The 24,785-nt window shown below is 40.0% G+C and overlaps 2 protein-coding genes across 4 annotated transcripts in view; one reads left to right on the top strand and one right to left on the bottom strand.

Annotated features, from left to right (window-relative positions):
* PDE8B (phosphodiesterase 8B) overlaps nt 1–20,990 on the top strand; it is a 71,040-nt gene extending 50,050 nt beyond the window's left edge. For both annotated transcript variants that reach the window (XM_042028888.1, XM_042028887.1), the window contains exons 11-22: nt 3,748–3,799; nt 6,804–6,881; nt 7,784–7,860; nt 9,076–9,240; nt 10,011–10,056; nt 10,490–10,625; nt 11,816–12,014; nt 12,858–13,075; nt 14,170–14,305; nt 16,473–16,640; nt 18,188–18,317; nt 18,822–20,990. In XM_042028888.1, the coding sequence (XP_041884822.1) occupies nt 3,748–3,799; nt 6,804–6,881; nt 7,784–7,860; nt 9,076–9,240; nt 10,011–10,056; nt 10,490–10,625; nt 11,816–12,014; nt 12,858–13,075; nt 14,170–14,305; nt 16,473–16,640; nt 18,188–18,317; nt 18,822–18,937 (1,521 nt within the window). In that variant the 3' untranslated portion in view covers nt 18,938–20,990. The remainder of the gene's footprint in view (nt 1–3,747; nt 3,800–6,803; nt 6,882–7,783; nt 7,861–9,075; nt 9,241–10,010; nt 10,057–10,489; nt 10,626–11,815; nt 12,015–12,857; nt 13,076–14,169; nt 14,306–16,472; nt 16,641–18,187; nt 18,318–18,821) is intronic.
* WDR41 (WD repeat domain 41) overlaps nt 20,718–24,785 on the bottom strand; it is a 28,708-nt gene continuing 24,640 nt past the window's right edge. The window contains exons 13-14 of one of the 2 annotated variants that reach the window (XR_006016196.1): nt 23,735–23,947; nt 20,718–21,193 (exon numbers count right to left, since the gene is read on the bottom strand). Coding sequence is in view for 1 of the 2 variants with exons in the window: in XM_042028889.1 (XP_041884823.1) it covers nt 23,795–23,947 (153 nt within the window). In the remaining variant the exon portion in view is untranslated. Of the gene's footprint in view, nt 23,948–24,785 lie in introns of both variants that reach the window. The other variant, XM_042028889.1, reaches the window with a different exon arrangement.

Below are 24,785 nucleotides of genomic sequence, written 5' to 3'. Positions count from 1 at the left end.
TCTTTTTTAATCTTTAGAAATGACAGTTCTAAGTTTCCCCATTTCCAGTCACTGGAAACTTCACTGGACTGCCATGACTTCTGAAATATGATAGATAGCAGCTTAGCCATTTCCTCCACCAACTCCCTCAGGACTCACAAATGATGATCAGGTCCTGTGATCCTGTGCACCTTCAGGTTCCTTGGATGTTCCCAAACCTGATCTTCTCCTGCAGTGGGTGGGTTTTCATTTTCCCAGTCCCTGCCTTTACCTCCTGTGACTCGGACAGTGTATGTAGCTGGAGCACTTGCTGGTGAAGACCAAGGCAAAATATTCATAGAGTACTTCAGCCTTCTATGTGTCCTGGGTAACCACACCTCCTGTTTCCTTCCAGAGAGGGACAACATTTTCCCTAATCTTTCTTTAATTCACCACAGTACCTATAGAAACTTTTCTTCTTGTCCTTTATGCTGCTGGCCAGATTTAATTTGATCAGGGCTTTAGCTTTCCTAACATGATCCCTGGCTCTTCAGACATTCTCTCTGCATTACTCCCAGGCCACCAGCTCTTGTTTCCACTCTCTGTAGTCTTCCTTCTTTTGTTTGTCAACAAGTTCTTTGCTCATCCACACAGGCCTCCTGGCATTTCTGCCTGACTTCTCTTTGTTGGGATGCATCACTCCTAAGCTTGGAAGACATGATCTTTGAATATTAGCCAGTTCTCTTGGGCCCCTCTTCTCTCCAGGGCTTTATTCCATGGCACTCTACCAAGCAGGTTCCTGAAGAGGCCCAAGTCTACTCTCCTGAGGTCCAGGGTAGTGAGCTTGCTGTGTGCCTTCCTCACTGGCCTGAGGATCTTGTACTCCTCATTTCATGATTACTGCAGCCCAGGCTGCCCTTGAACTTCATGTGCCCCATCAGCCTCTCCTTGTTGGTGAGAACAAGGGAAGTTAAGAAACAAATTTGATTTAAGGACTTGTGTCCAAGGTGACATTCATATCCTCCTGTACTGCTGGAAAGTACAATCCACTCTTGTCTTTTTAGTAGTTTCATGAGAAGCTACTGGTAAATTCAGCACTTATTTGATGATCTATAGGCCTGGGGAGCTTTACACATTTGGTGATCCCAGGGAATATGGCCTTGAAAAGGTTCTCCACAGGTACAGAGGTCTGCCACAAAGGTTAAGGACCACAGCCTAAGAGAAAATATGCTCTGTGGAGATTTAAGGTCCCTTAAAAAACAAGGTGTATCTGACAGAGAATGTAATTGTTCCGTTTCACTTCTGTCATGGAAATACCTCGTACCTGTAGGAGATCCTGGACAATGCAGTTTTCCTTATGTCCATTCCTGAATACTTGCAGCAGTAGAACTTTTCCTTACACTAAAAAAATTAGGTTCCCTTTCAAGCCACAGATAAATCTTTATGGAAGGACAAAAGGAAATCAAATGAAACATTTACTTAAGTTACAGACCAGTAAAAGCTGTCATAATTCAAATATTCATGCAAATGTAATATTTCACTGCATCAACATAATTTTAAACAGCTTGATTTCAGCATTCAGACAGTGTGTGCTGACGTCAAAACATCCTTACATTATTTTGCATTGTTTCACCTTAAAAAATGTATCTGTTTTTTGCCATTTGTGACAGCCTCTGTAAGGGATATCAGAGACTACTGGAACCTTCATGTATTTCCATGCCAGATTTATCACACAGAAAAACCTAGCATGTTAAATTTATGCATGGAAAAAAAAAATATCTAAAAGAGCATTAAGCATTCTTACAGTGAAGATTTATGAATGGGGATTGACTTTCATGTGACTATTCCTGTGTGCTGAGCCTAGGTAATTATTAATGCTGCCATTGTCAACTTGAGACCTGGCAGGATAGAGTCCAGTGTTTTCACATTCATAAATTTACAAGAGAGGTGTTGTTTCTTTCAAGAACATATTGACCCAAGATTAACTGTATAACTGCCCTCATAACTTACCTTACATGGCTCTTTCAGGACATGCCTGCAGAAGGGGAAGAGGAGTATTCAGAACAGAAATGTGGTTTATTTTTTTAGTAGAGCACTTGGAGAACTGCACCAAGGTTTCTGCCAGTTGTGCAGTAGACAGAGATATATCCATTGGCTTTGAGAGAAGCTCCAGGCTGGGGCCAGAACAAGCAGTTCAGATGCCTTGTGTCTCTGTACAATACTTGATGAGATTTCCTTAACCTTACTCTGTTTGGATGAGATTATTTCTCTGAGAGTTTCTTGGATACAAGAAAGGTGTTCAAGCTTTTAAAATTTTTTTGGATGAAGAGTCACTTCTTACACTCCCCTGAACAAGATTTATATGGAACATGAGCCCAGGGTTTCCCTTTCTTCTTTTTTTTTTTCATTACAAAAAGCCATGCCTGAATTTTTTGGGGTTTTATTCCTTCCCATTTTCTTCTCTTTTCCTTTCACCCTCTTTACCTACCTCCCCCCACAGCAGACAGGAAAAAAAAAAAGATGTGCAAGAATGACAGAAAGAGAATTTTTATCATTCCTTTACTTTCTTTCCTGAATAATCCTCATGAGGACCCTGCAGCATGCACTGTCACAAACTGACACAGACACTAAGAGCATACAAGTGCAACCCTGTCGTACTGTCCTTTAACCTGACAGGTTGCAACCATGGATTTCATGCTTCCATGCAATCTAGTGCTTCGCTACAGGCAGGTGATTGATTTGGTCAGAGGAACCAGTCACCATATGACAGTAATGGACTCCTAAATATTATGTGTACTGAATAATGTGTAATTACAGTGTCAAGCACTGACAATTATTCATCTGAAGTAAGAGGGTACGTGCATCATCTCTAGTGACTGCAGTAAAAAAAGTAATGTGTTATTTCTAATCTTTCTCTGTGTCTCTGTTAGCTATGCTTAAATACATCATGTGCCAATTTTCAAGGGAAGACTTGAGAAACTGCCATTTCTGGTCAGTTTTCCTACAAACAGCAAAATACTTTCTTCTAACCACATAACAAAGGAAAGGGGTCAGGTGATTAGCAGGTATTACACTGTTGTGAACTGGCCAGTACTTTTGTTTCTGAGAAGAATGAAAAAGCAGAGGAACATTTAATCTGTGTTATTGCAGATCAAGCAACAGATGTAAATATTAAGATATGGAAATATCTTATCTAAATTCTAAGAAAGCTTGAAATACCTACTGTTGGAGCTACCCAAGATGTTTCAGAAGGACAAAGAATTAAGATGCTGTGTTTAATTTTTCATTCTTGAGAATGATTAAAAACTACATAGAAATTAAGGTCTGATGAACAACACCTACCTCTACCCCTTATTTCCTGGAGAGTTATTTTTATAACTGAGTTTTTTTAAGTCCAGTTTATCAGTGACCCATGAAAGGATGCATTCAAAATTTGCTTCAATAGTTCTAAGAAAAAAAATGGTTTTTTTCATTTTATTCTTTTAGGTTGATATGCAAGTTGCACTTAAAACACTACCTAAACCGAGTATCAGTTCTCTTGTAAACACAGGCATTAAACAGGAATTTAGTACATAAAAGCACTTGTATCTGTGATCTTCTGCATGACACATCTGTTTGCTTTCGTATTATTTCTCTACATCTAATTACACCTGAAGAAGAGTCTTTGCCAAACACTTTTTTTAAAATAGCTGAATGGAAAATGCTGGATATGGACAGTGTTGAATGCAGCCTGTTTAAAGATTTTTTGTATTCTTTTTCCTTACATATATATTTTACTCTTATCTCCAGCTCTACAAGAGTCACCGTGAGGATAAGTACACAGGAGACAATTCCCAGTCAGGTTAGAGTACTATAATTTACCTCTACATTCTGCCGTGCTGGAAGTTGTGCTGGGGGTTCTCTGCTGGTATGAATTGTCTCTTCCTTCTGTCCAGCTAGTGGTCAGAGCTGATGGCCAATGACAGATGCCAGCTGCTTCTGATGTAACACCATGAACTGGACTTAAAATCATCAATAACTGAGTCTCCTGTGCAGACCTCTTGCTGTGCATTTGAAGTTAAGAGGCATTGTTCTTTGTTGTATTAAAACACTGTGTTTGATCCCATGGCTGGTGTACCTTGGCACCTCTTTGTGTTTGAAATGTGGAATGTGCTGATTTGTGCCAGCACACCTGCCACAGTGTTTCCAAGTTTAGGACCTGTCAGCAGGCCGTTGGTTTGGCCCCAGCACAGGCTAAGACAGTTGTCTGAGGTGTCCAGGCCCGAGCAACTCAGTTCCAGTCAGCGCTGAGTTGCTGCAGCATGTCTGCAACCCTTGTCTTGTGTCTCAGGTGGGTTTGCTTACCCACAGACAGCACACTCCAGCCCTCTTTGAGTTCTGGAGAGAGCTTTTGACTAGAAGTGTGGCGCATAAAGGAATAATCCTTTCCTCCAGTGCTGTGTAGTGTTTGGAATAACACTTTTCCCTAAGGAAGGAGGCACTTAAGGCCAATTTTAAGCTTCTGAATCTACTGGTCTCAGCCAGACTGATGTCTTATTATGAGTGAAAAGGTTCTCATGCCTTGTTGCCTTCTGGCACCTGAGGCCTCTCCTGCTATGAAAGGTGAGACAATGTTGCTGTGCAACTTCAAGCAGCTTCTGGTTTTCACATGGGAGGAAGATATAACATACTAAGAGCATGCAATGTGACTGCTTGACATCCCCTGCTGTTTCAAGTAGCCTAAGAATACCTACAAACATCTGAGAGCTTTGTGATGCCAAATAACAGTGGGCAGGGGGAAGAAGAGACCATATGCAATTGGCTGCCCTCATTCCCTTTGCTGCCACCAGAACTGATCCACAGTTTGCTCCTGTAGAGCAGAACATCACAGAACCATTTGCTCCTGTAACCCTGTAATAAAACCAGACTTTCTTCTCACTGTTTATTTCCTGAAAACAGGAAGGTGAAGAAGCCCATAAATTAAGCAGGACACTTGTTACTACTTAACACATTGACATTAGCTTACTAATGTTTTACATTTGTTCATTGTTGTGACAGATTTCAGCAACACTGGGAAGCCTCATACTAGGCACCACATTGATGAGTACAGTGCAGTAAAGTAGGCAACCTCAGAGCATGTCATGTAGGTTACCCTTCCCTGCAGTCCATGGCTGTGATCCAAGAATAAATTTCCAGAGCCATGGGCATATACCAATGTGATGAGCACAGAAAAGTAATCCATGTGTAACATGCTGTTTGAGGTGGTGTGATTTGTAACAAATCTGGATGATTAGATTTGATGCTCACCAGGCAAAGACAAAATTTTTACCTAGGCATTTAAATATTTACAAATGAAATTGTAGTATGGCACAGAGTAGCTTTTATGCACCTGTGACTCTCTGGGGGGCATAGGCAAAGTTTCTGACTTGCTAGGTGGTATTTAACACAAGGAGAGTTGTTTATCAGCTACAGCCACTCACAGCTCTGTCTATGTATAAATGCTTGGTCCCACTCAAGTGCCTTACGATAAACTCATCCAAATGCAAGAATGGGGTTTGTAAGAGGAGTACTATAAAATAAATAAATAAATAAAATTATTTAACATGCATTAGTTACGCCTTGCTCTTAGGCGTCAACAGAGGAAAATGCTTCCAGTTTTTCCAGTTCAGACTACAACACAGAAGACCCAAGCTGTCCTATAAATCTGTGGTAGAAAAAGGGAATTAAGACAGAAACTACAGAAACTATTTCAGTAACTTTTAAGATGGATGAACTTTTAATTCTAGAGAATTGTATATATAAAGGCACAAAGTTAATTTCTGGGCATAGAGCAGCGACAGGGGATACACATCATAAAGTCACCCCAGGACAACATTTTATTTTGCTAAAGACAGGCTGCATACATCCTGTCTTGTGGTATAATCATGAAAATTGGTCTTTATGTTAAGAATATCGCAGTTATGATACTTCTGATTCTTCAAATGGTTTTATCTGCTTTTGATCCTTGCTAGGGTCTCTGATCCTTGGGTGGCATTTTAGATACTCTGGGAATAGGTACGATAGAGACTCTTGAAAAGAGGTAAACAGATGCATGGTTGCTGTTTTTAAACATAAGGTAGAGTACAGAATTTAATATACTGGAGAAAAATGAAATTTTACCTGATTTTTTTTTTTTTTTAGGCTCTTTCCTGGCATTTCATCCAGCTTTTGAATTGGACTGCATGTGATTAATTTCCCTTGCTTTAGCAAACAGCAGTTTCAAGAATAACAGCTTGTTGCATGGCTAATTTTCACAAGAAATAAATTTATTTTTTTATCATTCTCAGCAGGTTGGATTTTCCTTAAACACAGGGTACAAATAATTATTGCAAATAAAAGCAAAAGCTGTCTGAGTCTGAATTATGCTTTGGCTTGAAGTGTGTAGACTGAGATGAGATTTTTCTCATTTGGCTGAGGTTTTAGGCAGTTAAACTCAGCCTTTTTCAGTGGTCAAAGGAGAGCAAAAAGAACTCACACAAGGAGTTCAGCCCACCTGCCTGAGACATCTCTCCTGAAGCAGGATATCTGATAACCTTAGATGATGACAGCCTGCAAGACTGCTGCTTTTAGGGAGCTAAAGTTAGGTGAAGCAAGTCTCTGTTACATAAGGCATCTTGACTTGCAAAACACCTTTCCAGGTGACTTCAGACAAGTTGCTTTAAAATGATAGGCACTGAGTTCCTTGTGCTAGTGTGCAGAAATTACAATATTTCCCCCATGTATGTGATATTGTTAAGAGCACTTAATTAAATTTTCATCATTTTAGATGGAGATTTTGTAGAGGTTTTTCTTGATGCATTTTTAAAGCTTTTGTTTTGTACTTACAGAATCCGGTTCTTACAAGTGCAAGAACAGAAGGAAAGACTCAGTTGATGTTAAGTCAATAACATCTCAAAGTAGTGATGGTAAGAAAGCAAGCTGCCAAGAAATATTGTATTATATGTATGTGCAATACTATATATTAATATATATTTATAAATAAATAAAGAACAAACTTTGCTTGGGCAATGAAACTGCAGACCAAAAGAATAACCAGACAGATTCACAGCTGATTAAACAGAGATTACTTCATTTTTTTATAACTGCTGTAAAATTTCTTCGTTTTGATTTGAAAAGCAGTGCCCCAGCATGAGTAGCAGCATTGCTATACAATGCATGGCAATGCTGACTGCCTCCATAGGGAGGAGCAGTGACTGTGCCAAGGGATGGGAGCAGCTTGCTAGAAGTGTGTGGTGAAGTGTTAGTGCCACCTCTCTTAGAAAGCTGCAGCTTATGCTCCTGAACACGAACTTTTGGTTTTTTAATGTTTAACACGAAGGAATATATTGCTGCTAGCTACTGGAGAGCAGTACTTCTACTAATCCCACTTGTGACTGCTTACTAGTGAGACAGTGGCGGCAGAGATTTCTTTCTGCCCCTATATGTTGTGAGAGAAGCACTGCTTAGGGGGAGCAAAATGGTTTTCATTAGAGCAGCTGTACCATCAAGATGAGGGACACACACAGACTTACAGGAGGAGCCATGTCTGACACAGATCTATTGCAATCAAAGGGCATGAAGTGTAAGTACAGCTCCATTCTGAAGTGAAGGATGGATGGATGGATAATCTGACATCAAAAGTGAAGGGTGGCTGCCAAAGAGGCAGACAACAGTGCAAGAAATGAAACAATGAAGTAAGAACTTGCAGGAGGAGAGATACAGGAGAAATGGGATACAAGACTCTTATTTCATTGTGCTGTTCCCCGGCCTTCCACACTCTCCAAATGCTGTCATCTGATTTACACTCTGTGGCTCTCTTTAATGGCAGCTCCAAGTTTACAGACCCGACGGTACTCTTCAATGGCACGGATTCACTCTATGACAATAGAAGCTCCTATCACAAAGGTGAGTCCTGAGCAGACTTTTCCACAAACTCCAGTCTGGAGTTGCACTCATATGTCATTTCTGAACAGAGAAGCAGAGGTTTCCTGTACTTTGTATTTAACAGAATAATATAAGTAATTTTTTTTTTAATACCACTTTCTATATCTCATCATGGCATTCCAAATGCTAGTCATAACAAAGAATATTAAGGAGGGGAGAAGGGTGCCCTTGCTAGATGCATGGCTTCTGGCAGGAAGGGGACACTGCTCTGTTGGGTCATGTATGAGTAGGAGAATATTCTTCCAGTCTCACCTTTGCTCTCACTATTAATATTTATAAGATACCGGACAGAGGAGGGAGCACCTGCACCATCTTCTGTCTTTCCCACTTTCTGCAGTCTTTTCTTCACTATCTGTTTTATACAAACTCTGCTGTCACAAACCAGCTGCACAGTCACTTGTAACACATGAGGGTGTCCAGTATCTTCCACTTTCAAACCATTTTTTCCTTTTTCCCCATTTTTTCTTCTATCATCAAGCTCTTATTTCCCAGAACCTCTGTGACTCGAAGAGCAACTGGGTCTTTTCCTTTTCCTTATCCTCGGTTGTACCCACAAGGGAGGCTTGTAGTGGCTGTGTAGCTTCATCTGGCTCCTGGAGGAGACAGCAATGGAACTTTCTCCCTGTCAGTTTTGGCAGAGCCAGGAGCAGTCACTGCTGCATTCCCAGATCGTCACTGAGGCACAGTGTGGGTTTCAAACAGCCATCCTCTTCTCCCACAGCCCAGCTCTTTCTGCTCTCTGCCCTTCATTTCTACATGGAGAAAACTAAGGCTTTACATCCAATATCAGGATGTAAGTCATGATATCTGAGTCACATCCAAGAGTTGTTTGTTTGGGTTTTCCTCTAGGGATTGAATAATTGCTTCAGAGCAGACCTGGACATGCTGAAGGACTGGGACATTGCTAGTCTTTGGTCCACCCACCTGCAACAATTTCAGATACTTCACACTGTTCTGCTTTCACTTCTCGCGAGTTTGCCAGTTAAAAATAGCAGATGGATACCAGGAAATCCGAGCACAAATTTACATTTTCAGAGTTGTACTTCAAGGGTTGTAGGGAACTACACTGCATTTCCTAAATGAGAATTAGCATAATCAAGCCAAGAATAAAAATTTTGTAGTAAGAAAAAAAGTGCCATTCACTTTTCTTTGCCTGCCTCCTTAATCTGCTTTCAGGTTATTAACATAATTAATGCTGCCCAAGAAAACAGCCCTATCACAGTAGCAGAGGCCTTGGACAGAGTTCTGGAAATCCTGCGGACAACAGAACTTTATTCCCCTCAGCTAGGTACCAAAGATGAAGATCCTCACACAAGTGATCTTGTTGGAGGTCTGATGAATGTGAGTAAAATTAGTAAAGACGAAATTGCTGCTACCATTGTCCTACATCACAGTTCAGTGCTCTGCTGTGCTAAAATTTCCCAAGCAATGGGAAGGGGACTCATAATTCATCACCATTTCAGTTAAGTATTTTGGCCTCTTTGCTAGCAGTAGGCACTAGGATGTAGATGGCCACATCTCAGTCTACTGGGTGCATTCCTCTTCACACACAAGTGAATGAGGTTGCCATTAGAAACTACATCCAGTCTCTGGATTTGTCTCAGAAGATACTGAAGGAGATACTTTTTAGAAACTCTAGAAGCTTATGTGGGATTAGAGGGATTGCTCTATAGGTGGTCCATTGTATCAGTGAAGTTGCTTTAATCAGGTTCTGATTTTGGTCCTGTAACAGCAGCAAGATAGAGACTATCTAAATTTTGTCATGAATTTACTCATTTTTTAATAGACACTGAGCTAATCCCTGCCAAATAATATAAAGAAAATTTAAAATAAATTATAGTGGCCAATTTGAATGATGAAGTCCTGCAGGTGCCAATGAGAGGATCAAGGAGGGCAATATACTGTGTATTTAATATCTTTTCTGGAGATCCCATACCAGTGTTCCCGGGATCCTCACATATTTATTCTGAAAGACCCTAAAACAAGGATTATGCTATACTGCTGCAATAAGAGCAGTGCTTTTAGTACCTGGGAATAGTGGCTGAAGTGCATGTAGTGTTCTTGCAACTAGTGATACAAAAAACGTAAGATAAACTTGCTTTCTTTTTCAGGATGGCTTGAGAAGACTGTCAGGAAATGAGTATGTGTTTTCTAAGAGTAAGCCACCATTTTAAACTTCCCTTTGCACGTGTGACTTCTTTTGTCGATACTGCTAACATACAGCTTCAGGCTTATTTGCAGTGGGATATATGTCTCTGGAAATGGTTGTCTAAATGACTGCAGCACAAGTGCTAGACTGCCTCCATTTTGGTGTTGAAGCAGGCTCAAATAATTAAATTAATGTATTTCAAAATGTTAGCAAAAAACCAAACTGTCACTCAAAGAAATGTTCACTGATCTTTTTGGTTTATGTTCGAATGCTCTGTAATAAACCTTTATATTATAGGCATTTACAGACTTTTTCATGTCAGGAAAAAGAGTTGTTTTTCTCAAAGAGAGTTGTTTTCTAAACGGAATTCTGAAGAGGGGCTGTGGTAGTGTAGGGGGAATAACCTGGAAATGTGTTAATTCCCAAATTCCATTTCAACAGATATGAACCTGAGCCATACTCACCTTCCAGTGCCAAACACCATCAATGATGTTCCACCCTGTATTGCACAGCTCCTAGATAATGAGGAAAGCTGGGACTTCAATATTTTTGAGTTGGAGGCTGTTACAAATAAAAGGTACTGGACTCCTTTCCCTGGGTGCCCAGACAAAGTTTGTTGAGGAGCTGTAGCTCTGGAAAAACTGAAGCACGACACAGCAAATCTGTGAGAGCCGTCTTGCTTGACTCACATCCACTCTGTCCAGCTGACACTGTTCAACATAGTCTGATGTTGCTATGTGCTGGATGCCCTCCAGATGGCCCTTTCTCCTGCTCATCTGCAAATGGTCATGCTGGCAAAAGCAAACCTCTCCCCTTCCTCACCTAAATCATCCTACAGTTTGGGAAGATCTAAAGCAACTATGGCTTTTGATTATAGGGATAAAAAAATGGGATGGAGGATAAACCAGTGATAGGATCAAAAGACTGGGATTTTAAAGTTTATAATGAAAACAGACATCAGTAGCCTTGAGGTCATGCAGACCGCAAAAATAAGCACATCATCCAGAGAGAAAAGTGGTTTTCATTCCAAGATGCAAAGAATCAAACAAGCTACCTGTTCTTTTGTACTCTCTTAGCACAAAATGGCCACTTTCGAAATTTGCATTTGTCCGGTTTTAATCTGCAGATGTTGGGGTTTGGTTATGCCCTTCTCAGCTCAGAGGCTTTGTAGGTCATCTTGCAGGAGTGAAAAATGTGACTGATGGACCCTCTCACAGGCAACACAGAGTAAAAGACAACCCAGAGTGGATTTGGATACAAGAATCAAAAAGATTAGAGGCTTTACTCTGTTTACTGTTTCACACATGGGCTTCCCAGCATTGTGCAAACACACAGACACAGCACTTGACAATTGACATTTGACCTTTTTTTTGCTTAGGGCTTTTTAGCCTTTGGGATGTGCCCATGTCATGTTCAAAGTCTGCTTTTTCTCCTCAGGAAAAAGATAAATGAAATTTTGTTTATTTGACAGATACTAAACACAAAAAATTGGGCTTTTAAGATTTTTTTTCTGAAGCCACACAAATTGTTGAAACTCTAATGGAACTGCATCATTTCTACAAAACGTATTAAAATAATGTCTGAAAGGATGGTAGATGCAATAATTTGTAACCTTGGCCAGACTTTTTAGAGATTATAGATATGCAATTTAAAAATGTTTAGCATTCCCCCTTTTTAAGGTCTTGGTTTCTTTGTTGAATATATCGCTTTTAGAACATCTCAAGTTCCTATTTTACAGCACTGCTTTTTTCTTCTATTGTTTTTCAGGCCATTAGTGTATTTGGGCTTAAAAGTTTTTGCCCGGTTTGGGGTCTCAGAGTTTTTAAACTGTTCAGAAGCAACACTACGGGCATGGCTGCAGGTCATTGAAGCCAACTACCATTCCTCCAACTCATACCACAACTCCACACATGCGGCAGATGTCCTGCATGCTACCGCCTTCTTTCTTGGGAAGGAGAGAGTTAAGGTAGAACCATCACCTAGGAGTTCTCTGGGCTAGGATTTCAACGTGTTTGCCATTTTATGTGTGTCATTCAGAAGTCAGATGTTTAAATAATGGTCCTGGCTTCATAAACTCTCTCTGTCTTTGAAGTCTTCCTGTGATGAAAGCAAGCTCACACTGTTTCTCTAAAGTCTGTTTATAAAAATTTACATTTTTAAGTAGCAATGATGGGGGTGGGGAGGGAACCTGGTTCTTTTCTGTCTCTTGATAACTGGCTGTATGTAACACTTCTTAATAACGCTTCACAAAAGCTTTGGAGAGGGAGATGTGAGCTATTCTCCCTGGTACTCAGCAACAGGGCATGTGGGAAAGGTTCAAAGCTGTGCCAGGGGAGGTTCAGACTGAACATTAGGAAACATTTCTTTACTGAGTGGTTAAATACTGGAACAGTAATTCCCAGAGAGGTGGTTGATGCCCCAAGCCTGTCAGTGTTTAAGGAGCATTTGGACAATGCCCATAATAAAACATAGAGGGTGTGTAGCAGCAGAGTCCATACAGATGCGTTCAGGCAAGCATATAAAGTGCAAGGAAACCATTAGGTGATCTATCCATTAAAGAATGCTATGCAAAGATATTGCTTGGGTGACAGCAATGTAAAAAGCTTCATTAATGAAAGCATATTTGGGTAAGGGTAAGAGTGGGAGTTTTGTGGTAGGTAATCTGTGGGCACAGGGAATGGAAAATGATTGCAAGGAGGTAGAATCCCTGCTTAAGTTTACATTTGTGTAATTGTGGGTACCTGGAAGTAATCAAAAAATATTTACTGTAATTTTTGTGCCACATTCTAATTTTTCTCTCTTCCTGTAGGGAAGTCTGGACCATTTAGATGAGGTAGCTGCATTAATAGCTGCCACCATTCATGATGTAGACCATCCTGGACGGACCAACTCTTTCCTGTGCAATGCAGGCAGTGAACTAGCTGTCCTTTACAATGATACAGCTGTATTAGAGAGCCATCACACAGCACTGGCGTTTCAGCTTACAACAAAAGACAGCAAATACAACATTTTCAAGAACATTGATAGGTGTGTCTGCTGGAGAAGGGGAGTGTGCTTGTGTGGATTGCTTGTTTGGAAGTTTTAGTTTGGGGCAAATTGAGAGCCTATCTTCTAAACAAGAATACACAGTTTAAATACACATATTAATATTTAACCTCTTGCAGAATCCTATGTTCCATGACTTATAAAAAGGCTTTCATTTCCCCCTTACCCTCCCTGTCTTCCAACTTGTAATTATTGGAAGCTTAGATAGATGTTTAATAATCTTTTATGGATTACATTAGGATTTCAGGAGTACTTTGCACAGGTACGTATATTTTTATGATTTAACTATTGTATTACGTCCTGAAGCACACACTGGCTGATCTGCTGTTCCACACAGGGTCTGCCTGCTGTCACCACGGAGTCCAGTTTTGGTCCCATTAACAGCCCCAAGGCCCACTGCCTTTTCATTGAAGGAGCCTGGGCATTACTTTTCTGGGGTGTGTTTTCCACCCCAGCAGCTAGATGCTGCATGTTATGTCTGCACAAGGTCCTATGCACCCCAGCACTACTGCATTCACATGGAATGGAAAGGGTGATGGCAGAGGACATAAAGCTCTGGGAGAGCTGGAAGCTCCCTGTGGTTGGCTGGGCATGCAAGTAGCCCAGGAGTTCCCACTGCATGACCCTTACTTTCGTAGGGACAAGGTGAGAGAGAAAGAGGTCTGAAAGGGAAAGGGCCTGACCCCAAAGAGGTAACTGATTTGTTTACTTCCCACAACACTGCTGTTTTTGAAAAACCTGAGATGTGCACTCCAAGCTAACATACTAACATACAGTGCAATGGACGCATTGGTGCCATTCCTGGAGAAGTTATCTTAGTCTTAAAGCATTATGAAACTGAATTGTTTTTGTTGACCTCACAGGACTGATTTTCATTAGCTAAAAATAACAGAGCAGGGGGAACTCAGAGAGGCATCTTGTCCATTCCTCCATCCCCAGACTGTTCCTAACTCTGAAGGTGCCAGCTTGTGGCTGAGCCCCGGAGTAGTGTTTTGCAGCGCTGTCTGGGCAGGGATGAGGAAAGGGCAGAGCTCTGTCTGGCAAGCTTGTGAGCAAGAACTATTTTTCTTTCCTAGAAATCGCTACCGGACATTGCGACAGGCCATTATTGACATGGTTTTGGCAACAGAGATGACGAAGCACTTTGAGCATGTGAACAAATTTGTGAACAGTATCAACAAGCCGGTGGCATCTGAGGAGACCAGCCCACAAGTAAGTGCTTGCTTCACGCCTTGACACATTTCAGTGAAGTTCTTCCAAGACAACCTTAAGTATCATTTTCATTCACCTTGCATAAATTTGCATTGTGGTAATGCCACAATTACACAAATGGATTTGTGGCCTCACATATCAAAGTGTGAAAAAATACTCTTCTTTTCTTTTCTGCTCTTAGTTCATTTAAACACTTCATTTTATAAGCCTTGTGTTCAAAACCATCTTGTATTCAGGAAATGTACGGGTGGATGTTGTTTTACATGGAAAATTCTGTGCACGGAGCCAGGTTGGCACCTGTGCCTATGGTCCTGTCTTCAAACAGTGGGATTTGTCTGAGCCGAGGACTGTAATTGAGGAACCTCCTTGACAGTTTTGTGTCTGTGTAATCTGGAGCCTTCAAGTCCTGAGGAATAACTTCCTGAGAGCTTTCCACTCCTGACTGTATTAAGAGATGTCCAAGCCTTTTTGTGTAACAGTTATACACCCTAATGTTCCACCACCAGCCAAGGTTTATTTATAAGCTGCCTCTGAGTTTCCCATCCCCTCTTACCTGCTCTTGCCACCTCTTGAGGCTGAGCACTCAGGGCCTGGTTCTTCAGGGCAGTGTTACCTGAGGAAAGACTATCTTAACCCACCTTAGTGAAAATAATGCTTTGTTGGAAACATGCAAAAAAAAAAAATCAGACAAAATTGAAGGTCAGCAATACTAAACCCAAATAGAAGTAGCTTCTGTTACCTATCCATAACTGGACTTTGTACTGTAGACTGTCATGGGTGCCGTTTACAACTTTAAAGACAACATTCTGTCAGCTGAAATTACCTGCTTCTAGGGACTGCTGAGCTCCACTCTTCCAACAGTCTGAGCTGGAAATCACAAACACTGCTGAACTCATGTCACAATAAAAATCGAGGACAGAACCACTTGCACTACAGACTTCTTGTTTTCCTTCAGTATTAGGTTGTTCTGTTCTTTACTGTTAGCAGTGGCTCTTTCTGGTTTGGATCTTGAACAGCACTTAAGGTACAGGGTTAATTAGAAAGCTCTTTGATGGGCCACCCATGCTGAAAAAGGATTAACTGCTAAACATAAAGTTAGAAGATTAATGCCTGAATTGGCAAAAGTCACTGCAAAGTATTTCCCCATAAACCACAAAGACATTAATTTAGCTGTGGTGGCGAAAAGTACTTATGTTCAGTTTTTGACTCAAGAGTTGAATTTAGCAGTGAAGGGAGGCCAAAATCACACAATATATTATTTTGAGAATAGCATTAATGCCATGTGAGCAGAGGTGGAGGCCTTTCATTACTCCATAATACACCTTTGCCTTTCTGAACTGTTCAAGACCCAGAATATGATGCCACAGCAGGCCCGGAACAACTACCTTGTCACCTCCACCTGGTCTCCAGAGCAGTCAGTAAGAAGTTTGGTTTTTTACTGTCTAGGAAGCCAAGAATGTCTGTAGTCGGTCTGTCGCTCCTGTGATTTCCTACTGTTAATCTCATAGATTATGTAAAATTTCACCCTCACCGGGAACTAAAGTCAAAGATTATTCCAGGCTGAGGGTTCAAAATCTGGCACAAAGAAAGCAGTTCTACTCAAAACCATGCTGGAACTGAATGTCAGCGACTGGCTTTTCAGTGTGTAAAAGAAACTGTTGTGCAAGTCAGTTTAGCCCCCTATGCCTGTCTCAGGTTTTTCACTTAGGAATAAAAATCTAACTCCGGAAATTCCCCTAAGTGAAGTAGTCGCCTACCATCACCATCCCTGCATTTAAACATTTAGAAGTGAGGAGTGTTTATGAGCTTGAAGTCAGTGAATGCATCCCCTGTCATGGCCTCTTCCAAGCGGGCAAGGCTGGGATGCAGAGAAGGTAACATCTTACCTGATGAAGAGCCTGTGGCTCTTTATTTCACTAACTTTGATATTAATTTTGAGAATCTTCACAATTATAATATGTATTTGGGTTATCATTAGTTACTTAGCAAAGCTCCAGCTCTCAGACATCACTTTCTTCTCCAAGGTCCTGGTGTTCTGCATGAAACTGTAAGGCAGCAGACTGGGTGCCTGCTTAGTGCCTAAGTGCAGTAGAGCTGATAATGACGCCCTCACTCCTGCTAGCAGGGGATGCTGCCACTGGCCCCTGTAACCAACTCTCCTTTACAGAGCGAAGGCAGCGACAGTGAAGGTACAGCCAACATAAAGAATTTTCCAGACAACCAGACACTGATCAAGCGCATGATGATTAAATGTGCAGATGTAGCAAATCCATGTCGCCCCCTAGAGCTATGTATCGAATGGGCAGGCAGGATTTCAGAGGAGTACTTTGCACAGGTACGTGTATCTTTTTGATTTAACTATTGTATTATATCCAGAAGTGCACACTGGCTGATCTTCTTTTCCACACAGGATCTGCCTGGTGTCACCACAGAGTCCAGACGTATGTTTTTTGTTCACAGTCAGAACTGGCCCCTCAATTTCATGCAGAAAAATTCACTCCAAGCAGTTAGCTAGTTTGCTTACCGTGAAGCTCATTGTACAGAATGGTGGAAAGGAGGTTTTACACTTTCTTCATCTGACCAAAATTATTTCATTAGTCCTACTCAATTTAACTGGCTGAAATTCAAGACAGTCAGCACTCTAGCTTCTTGTCCCAGTACCTTCCCTGAAGATTCATGCCTCAGCTGAACTATTAGGATGGCCCTTTCTCTTCTAAGATGGCATGTGAACTACTATCATTGTAGGCAGAAGTAGTGCAGGCATGTGGGCAATTTAAATACTTATCACACATGGGATGTCTCCAGACAGAATTGGAAGCTCGGCTTTCTTTCTCCAGATTCAGTTTTTCTGACAGAAGTGCAACCAGCTTCCTGAAACACTCTTTTAGCTCTTCAATTAACAACTGACAAAATCATAGCTTTTATTTGCCAGTAATGGTGCGGAAGCAAAAGCTATGAGTGGAGAGAAAGAAGTGGGCATGCCTACCCTTCAAATTCAGATCACACATGTGATAGTTACTACTGAAAGAAAATTGTAGCTACTACCTGAGACAGGTCTGAATTTCATTTTCATCACAGTAAATAAATTCTGTCATGTCCTAAAAAAGATCAAGAATTGCTTATGTCGTATCTCCCTAGCAGTCAAGGTATCACAAACTAGTTTTAAATTGCCCAAATTAAGCACTAGCCTACTTGCAGCAATGTGAGGTGCAGAGAACTGTTCTGCTGTTCATTCACCTCTGCTAATTTTGGAGACTGCTCTGTTGCCAATTCATGTATTAAGTACTGCCTGTACTACTTAAAAGGGGATGTTATTTGGAATTATATTCTAAGAAATTGCTGAGGTGATCTGATCCTCCACCATACCGAGTACAACAAAACCAGGCCTTTTCCAGTTGGGGACACAGAGTTAAAGGGCATACTTTTACTTCCATTCATCTTATAACCTGATACAAGCAGAGGCAGCAGCACCAGCAACAACCTCTTCTTACTTAAAAGAGAAATGGTTTGAAACACCCACTACAGATGTGGAAAAATGAGAGATCAAACCTGTTCTCTGCTGAAGGACTCTGCAACCCCATTTTCCATCTTTTTAGCTGGTGTACCCTAATCACTAGATCATAGCATTCTGTCTTGTTGGAGCTAAGTGCAATTACTTACTTTTTACTGCAGTAAAAAAGAGTACTTGTGAAAGGGAAGAGATACTGATTTCAGTCCCTGTTCCAGACAAAATAACATGCATGAAACTAAGGCAGTTCACCTCAGAGGTTCTAAGGCTTGTCTCAAATCTCCTATTGCAATTCATCTAATGCCCTGACCTCTGCTACTCCAGCATGAAAGTCAGCAAAGCTCTAGTTGCTAACTGGAGTTTTATCTTCTTAGACTGATGAAGAGAAGAGACAGGGTCTGCCTGTTGTAATGCCAGTATTTGACAGAAACACCTGCAGCATCCCCAAGTCTCAGATTTCCTTCATTGATTATTTTATAACAGATATGTTCGATGCATGGGATGGTAAGTACAGTTTTTTTCTTCCTTGCTCTGAAACAGAGATTCCTACAGACCAAAATGACCAATCTCAAGCTGCCCTTGTGTCCACTTTTTTCAGAGGCAGTATCCACATATAAGCAGCACAGCACAGGACACTGTGCAATCATGACACTGAAGCCTGTTTCACTGCCTGCTATGAAGTTGAGCACTTACCAGGCAATCTATGTAGAGAAGGAGTAATGGCTTAAAACAAAGAGCTTTTTTCATCTATGTATTTTTTTTCCTTTAGCAGTGTATTTCTTCTGAGCAGCACCGTGGCTGCATGTTAGCATAATTTAATGAAGTCACCATGCATTTGGAAAGGGATTTTCTTGAAAGAGAAACACACCAAAAAGAATCTTTCCCCTTCTAGTATTACTTTAAGGAGTTGGAAGACAAAAGAGAGTAGAATGCCAATTTCAGATTAGGCTGGGCTGTTCTTCTGCCCATTCTATATACATGGTAAAACTCTCTTTCCTGTTCTTTCAGCATTTGCACATCTGCCTGTTTTGATGCAACATTTGGCTAATAACTACAAACACTGGAAAACACTGGATGATTTGAAGTGCAAGAGTCTCAGGCTCCCACCAGAAAACAACAACTAACACTAAGTCAAGAAAACCAGACCTCCTGCTCTACCAGTTTCACTGTGAATCATTTACAGAGACTCTTGGCTACAAAGGGGATTAATGTTGCCTTTCCAGTGAAATTAAGACTGCGTGACAAGAAGGAAATATTTTACTCATTTTTACACTTCTATGAATTCTACAGAAAAATGTTTTTAGAGGCTGTATAAACCACAGATGACTAAGTGCTCTTTGGAAATAATATTTTGTGGCAGAAAATGTACTTCTGAAACTAGTTTCTAATACTGAATATACACTTGTTGAATCTTGTAGTTGATACAACTGTATTCACTAACACTTCACACAACTGTTTCTCAGAGAGAGGGGTAATCTAGTCACCAGTAGAGTAAGAATAGCCTGACAAATAAGCATAGAAACATCCCACGTATTTATCATAAATTTGTTCCAATTCTATCAATGTTCTTCAGCTCTCTGAACCATATTCTAAAGAGAACATGCACAGCAAAACAAGTAAGCCTCAAACTGGATACATAAAAAACCCAAACACGACACCTTTTAAAACAACCTTCTTACTACAGAGACTCTCTCAGAGCACCACCTGCTCTTTCTTTTCCATATAAAATCTTGGTAGGAGTCAATGTTCTCTAAAATTGATCATATAAAAAAAGAAAATAAGCATGTTCTGTATAGTTAGTGCCATCCACATGATTCTCTGCCATCTTCCAGATGTTATCACACACATTTTCATCAAATTTTACACAAAAAACTATTGTGGCACTTGATCACCACCCTTTTTTATAAAAATGGTGTTTGTACACATGGTCATCAGTTTTATTACACTGATCTAAATTTTATGGTAAGTTCATTTATTGTGCAACTTCTAGGATGAACCTATCACTTTTTAAAAAAAAGTTTCCAGGCTATAATTTATAAAAGCATTATAATTTGTACTGCTTTATCCTCCTAATAAAATGCTGGTTGGTTTTGTCATGTAGAAAGTACTTCAAAATATGTAAATCAGTTGGAAATCAAACATAGTTCTTCATTAGTTCTAAGATACGAAATTTATGCTAAGGCTTTCAAAGTACAAATGCATATTTTTGTACATCTCATTTTAATCACATGCAGAACATGAGTTTAAATTTTAGATTATTCTCAGAGTATTCAGTAAATAAATACTAGCAGAACTGCTGATTTTTAACACTGTGCACTCTAGGCTGCAAGCAAGACTCTCAAAGCTGTGGCTGCAGTTAAAGAAGCAGTCCACCTACCCTGTGCTGTATCAAAAATCAAACTGGGTAAAGGAAAAGGGGGAAAAAAATAAAGCAAACAGCATAGATGCTACGGAAGAATAGTGACAATGCTGTTTACTGCAGGTAGCTTACATATGTGCCAACCTTTTTTGTATGTTTTGTACCAAGTTCTGAAACAAAAGGCAACATTCATAAAATGTATGTGCAGAAAAATGTATAGAAGCTATATTTTTGTTAGAATTGTAACAGATCCTTACTTTTGTCATAGCCAAGGCAGGTTGCTGTGTATTAAAATGCCGCATTGTGTATATTTGAAGAATGGTGTTTCTGGTGAAGCATGGTTATTCATTCTTTCCTATTATCTATGGCAACATTTTTCAGTGGATTTTTATTCAGAGAACTTGAACCTCTGCTTTTTAATACTGTATACTGTTTGCTTTTACTATTTCTTTATTTAGAACTAGTGCTCTTGGTGGTTGTACCTTAACCATTCTGATAACTGAACACTCACTGCAGCTTGCATTAGAGAAAAGAATTTCCCAAGATTTAAGCTTTGTTAATTTAATTTGTTAGATACAGCAACATTGTAAGACCACATCCATGTAAAACAATTCATAATTTCTGTCACACTTCTGTCACACAGAACAAAATGTCAACAGTGGAAGGCATCAAAAAAATAAAGTTCAACTTGTGAACCAGAACTGAGGCCAAGGCATTAATACAGAATCAACATATTTGTTGCAAGATCTTGTGATTCCTCCTAGAGTCAGACAAAGAAAAAAAAAAAAAAAGTAGTGTGGAATAGGTCCTCTTTAACAGCAAAATAAATCAGCACAGATTAATCATCATCTGCCACTTGTGTCAGATCTCCTAGACCAGTCCAGTTTACTAAGAGCTGCTTGTTTCATGCTGTTGTCAGTGCGCAGATGTAAAATAGCCACCTCAGAGTTGTAAAAGTATTAAGAGTAAGTCTGATAAAGATATTTACTTCCACGGTGTGAAGATACGAAATTCAGTGTTGCTGTAAGGTGGAAAAAAATTTAGAAGGACACCAGTTAGATGTAAAAAGTCTCATCTGGTTACCATAATTCTGCTCTCTGCATCTCCCAACAGCAAGTAACAAACTCTTATTTAACAAAGGAGTGGGATATATACCTATGTTCTGTGTTACACTCAAAGTTCATTTGTAAAACAAAGAACTCAGTATTTTCAAGTCAACCATCTTTAAAGATGAGACCCTTGGGAGATTGGAGTGTATCTGAGAACAGTGGTACTTCTGTTAAGTAGAAATATTTATACATGCATGTAGGACTATTTAAAGCTGAATTACATCCCTGTAAAATGCACAGCGAGTTTTGTGACTAGAACTGTTCAGTTAAATAGGTCTGTTTCTCTACCAGGTATTCACTTAAAAGCAGTCACATAAAAAGGAAATAGTTGTTCTCACACTATAAGAGAAGAGATAATAAAAATATGATCTTCCTTCTCTCTAGTTATGACTGATTATAGCAGTAGGCTCTCCAAAAAACCTAAGTTTTATAAGCTTTCACTGTAAAGGTTTCGTAACAATGTGTAAACACAAGCATTATATACAACCAAGAAAAAAAGATCCAAAGAGAGGTTTTATCTCCCCAGCTCCTCCTGGGTAAGCCAAAAATGCAACATCTGCTGATGAAGGCAAGCTGAAGCAACGTAGACTTAACATGCTTTCCTCTCTCAAGTTTAATACCACATACCCAAAGGCATGTTATCCTCAGCTGTAATCCAAATGCCTTTCCTACACTGGTCAACAGAATAGCCAGCCTTGGCAAAGAAAATGCAGCTCAAGCTTTAACACTGATTTAACCTTCCTGAATTGAAAGGAGAGGGTAATTTAACAATTCCTCCATCTGTTTTGTGGTTTTGAAATATGTTATTTTGAGCTCTATACTCAAGTAAGATTAGCTGTACAACTTGGCTAAGGTAGGGAAAAAATACAATTCAAAATCTTACTGTCCCTCTGCTCTGCTTTCCAGAGAAGATTACAGTCTCATAATAAGATCCAAGAGGCAAAGGTTGGTTTCTGGATGGTTGGAGAAAGGCAAGTGCCCACTGCTGCTGGGGGAAGCAAGTCTAAAAGGTTCTTTGGTTTCTTCTAGGAAGCTAGGAGCTTTCTCCTTTTGCTTCTGCTCTTGCAATAATCTGCTTAGCCCTTTCTTTTAATTGCACTTACTGCAACCACTGTATCTGAAGTCTGGAATTACAGCCATGTATTTCCTGTACTGAAAACAATTCTCACTGATTCAAAGGGAAGAGATGGCACTAAAAAGTTGCACAAGACTTGTTCCTACACCATTTAAGTGCTGTATCTTTTGAATAGACCTGAGGACAGTAGCATCCTCTTCTACATAGTTTTATGACCACTAAGTTCCCAAACTTTCCCTTTTCCCTAGCTCTTCCCTGTTCAAATGGTAATGTACCACTCATTATCTTGTCCTCCCTCACACTTTCTTTGTATCAGTTCTGGGTTTAACTTGGCTTCATTTTTTGGTTTGTTGTGGTGTGCGGGGTTGCTTCCTTGTTTGTTTGTAGATTAGGTTTTTGCTGTTGTGTTTTTGTTTGAGCTTTATGTTTTAGTTTGCATTTCTTTCCCTTCTCCTGTTTAGCTGCTGCTATCTCAGACTGTTAGTACATGTGTAGTTAGGTGCTTATTTTTTAACTTTGAAATACTATTTACCCTTAAAACTTGGTGCACATTTCTCTGAAGTCAGACTTCAGCTGAGAATTTAGTATTTGTATGGCAAAACACAGTTTCACTACTATTGAACATATCAAGTACTACCGCTTAAGAAAGCATTCTACATTCTGAAAATTCATGGTAATGCAAATGCTTTTTATTAAAGACAAATTAATTTAATGAATGCACTATGGAAAGACCAAGCTAAACTAATCACACTGCATGCTAGATTTGGTAATGGTGCTGTATAAACTCCAGTAATGTAGGCTAATCCAAGTAAAACTGCAGCTACTACTAGCAAGAAGTATCTATGTACCTCAGTTTGCCAAAAATTAAAACCAGACAAACTGGCATTGCCTACCACTTTTTCTTTTTCTTGCCACTGGTGCAGGATAGTAACTTCAAATGCAAAAATTCTGTTTGAGAACACTTTCTTTTGGGGTTACTGTATACACACAAATCTGAGCCACCACTGAGGAAAGTTTAGCTTCTAGAAATAAATTAGATAAAGCAGAAAGCTGCAGATTTTTTCCCATGCCTTCTTCCTGCACATAGCACTGTGGATGCTCTCAACTGCTTTAATTATGATCCATTTAAGGTATTTCACAGTTCTTAATTTTGACATTCACCCACGATAATTTTAAACGTTAGGAATAATACTAGAAACTATTTAATGAGTCATCATTACCTTTGGTCTTTCAAGAGAACACCATTTCTGCTTACAGAGTATACCAACACGCAAAGTTCTCCTTTGAGAAGAGTAGCAACTAGTAGAAGTTCGAACACAACACATGACATTAAGTGTAAGCCTTACTGGTAGTCAAATTCCCAGTAGCTCAGACGTACCTTTACACTCAGGTTTAACACATATCCAGTTCATATATATGCAGCCTATATTAAAATAATTTAAAGTTTGAGCTGCAAATCACCATTTTGTGCCAATTTTTTAAATAGTGCTAAACTGCGGAGGCTAGATTCTCGTTCACCATCCTTCCACAAAATAATGAGGTGGTCAGCAGAGCATGTAGCCAATCCCAGTTCACCAAAGTACAGGAACATCTGCAATGAAACAACTATTATTACCATGATGCTTGCATGAGATAGTCAACTTGCTTCATTATTTAGTGCATAGATGGACTAAACACAGACATAGATCTGAAATGGCTCTGCTTATAGATAGGAATACAAAATTACATACTGTCTGTATGTTTGAGATGCCATCAAATTGCTACACAAAAACAACTCCCTAAAATTGCTACACAAAAACAAACTCTTTAAGCACTTCATACTGAAATATCTCCATCTAAACAAAGCAGGAAAGCCTTACAGATAGGGAAGCTGAAGGAGAGAATCCTGAAGAAACTTGTTTCAAGTCAGCAGTAGAAAAGTGAATGACTTGCATGAACTCTGATCTGGTTTTTTGGGAACAGAAGCCACTGTTCTGTTCACTAGGTACACTGTCCCCTCTCCCCTCTACAACAAAACAGGGTACTAGCAGCAGGCCTGGAAAGATCAAAGAATGAAAAACTGTGACAGACATCAGCAATCAGCACATGCCTAGTCACACAGAGGAAGTCAAACAAGCAAGAAACACAACACTGGAGGGAAGTACAGCACCAGTGGAAGGATTTTGCAAACCCAATGGAGCTGACAAATCATGAGTTAACCCCTGACTTCTGAGATCTTCACAAGACTGCCTCAAATTAACCAGTAACTGCAGTTCGACATGACAGCAAATGGAACCAATGATGTCACTATGACATACTCACAGTGCCCTGACTCTTCATTTTGTTAAATGGATCTGCTGGGACAAGCATTCAGGCCAAAGCCTACGTGCCCTGGAATTGGTCACTTATAGCTACAAGGTTCCACTAGAATCAGTCTGCCAAGCCCTCAT

Source organism: Corvus kubaryi, unplaced genomic scaffold, assembly GCF_017639235.1.
Source record: "Corvus kubaryi isolate FWS band 111438036 unplaced genomic scaffold, C.kubaryi_AGA036_p1.0 37308, whole genome shotgun sequence".
NCBI lineage: Eukaryota > Metazoa > Chordata > Aves > Passeriformes > Corvidae > Corvus > Corvus kubaryi.
Note: the sequence above shows the minus strand (reverse complement) of the source record. Positions and strands in the feature narration are given on the sequence as shown.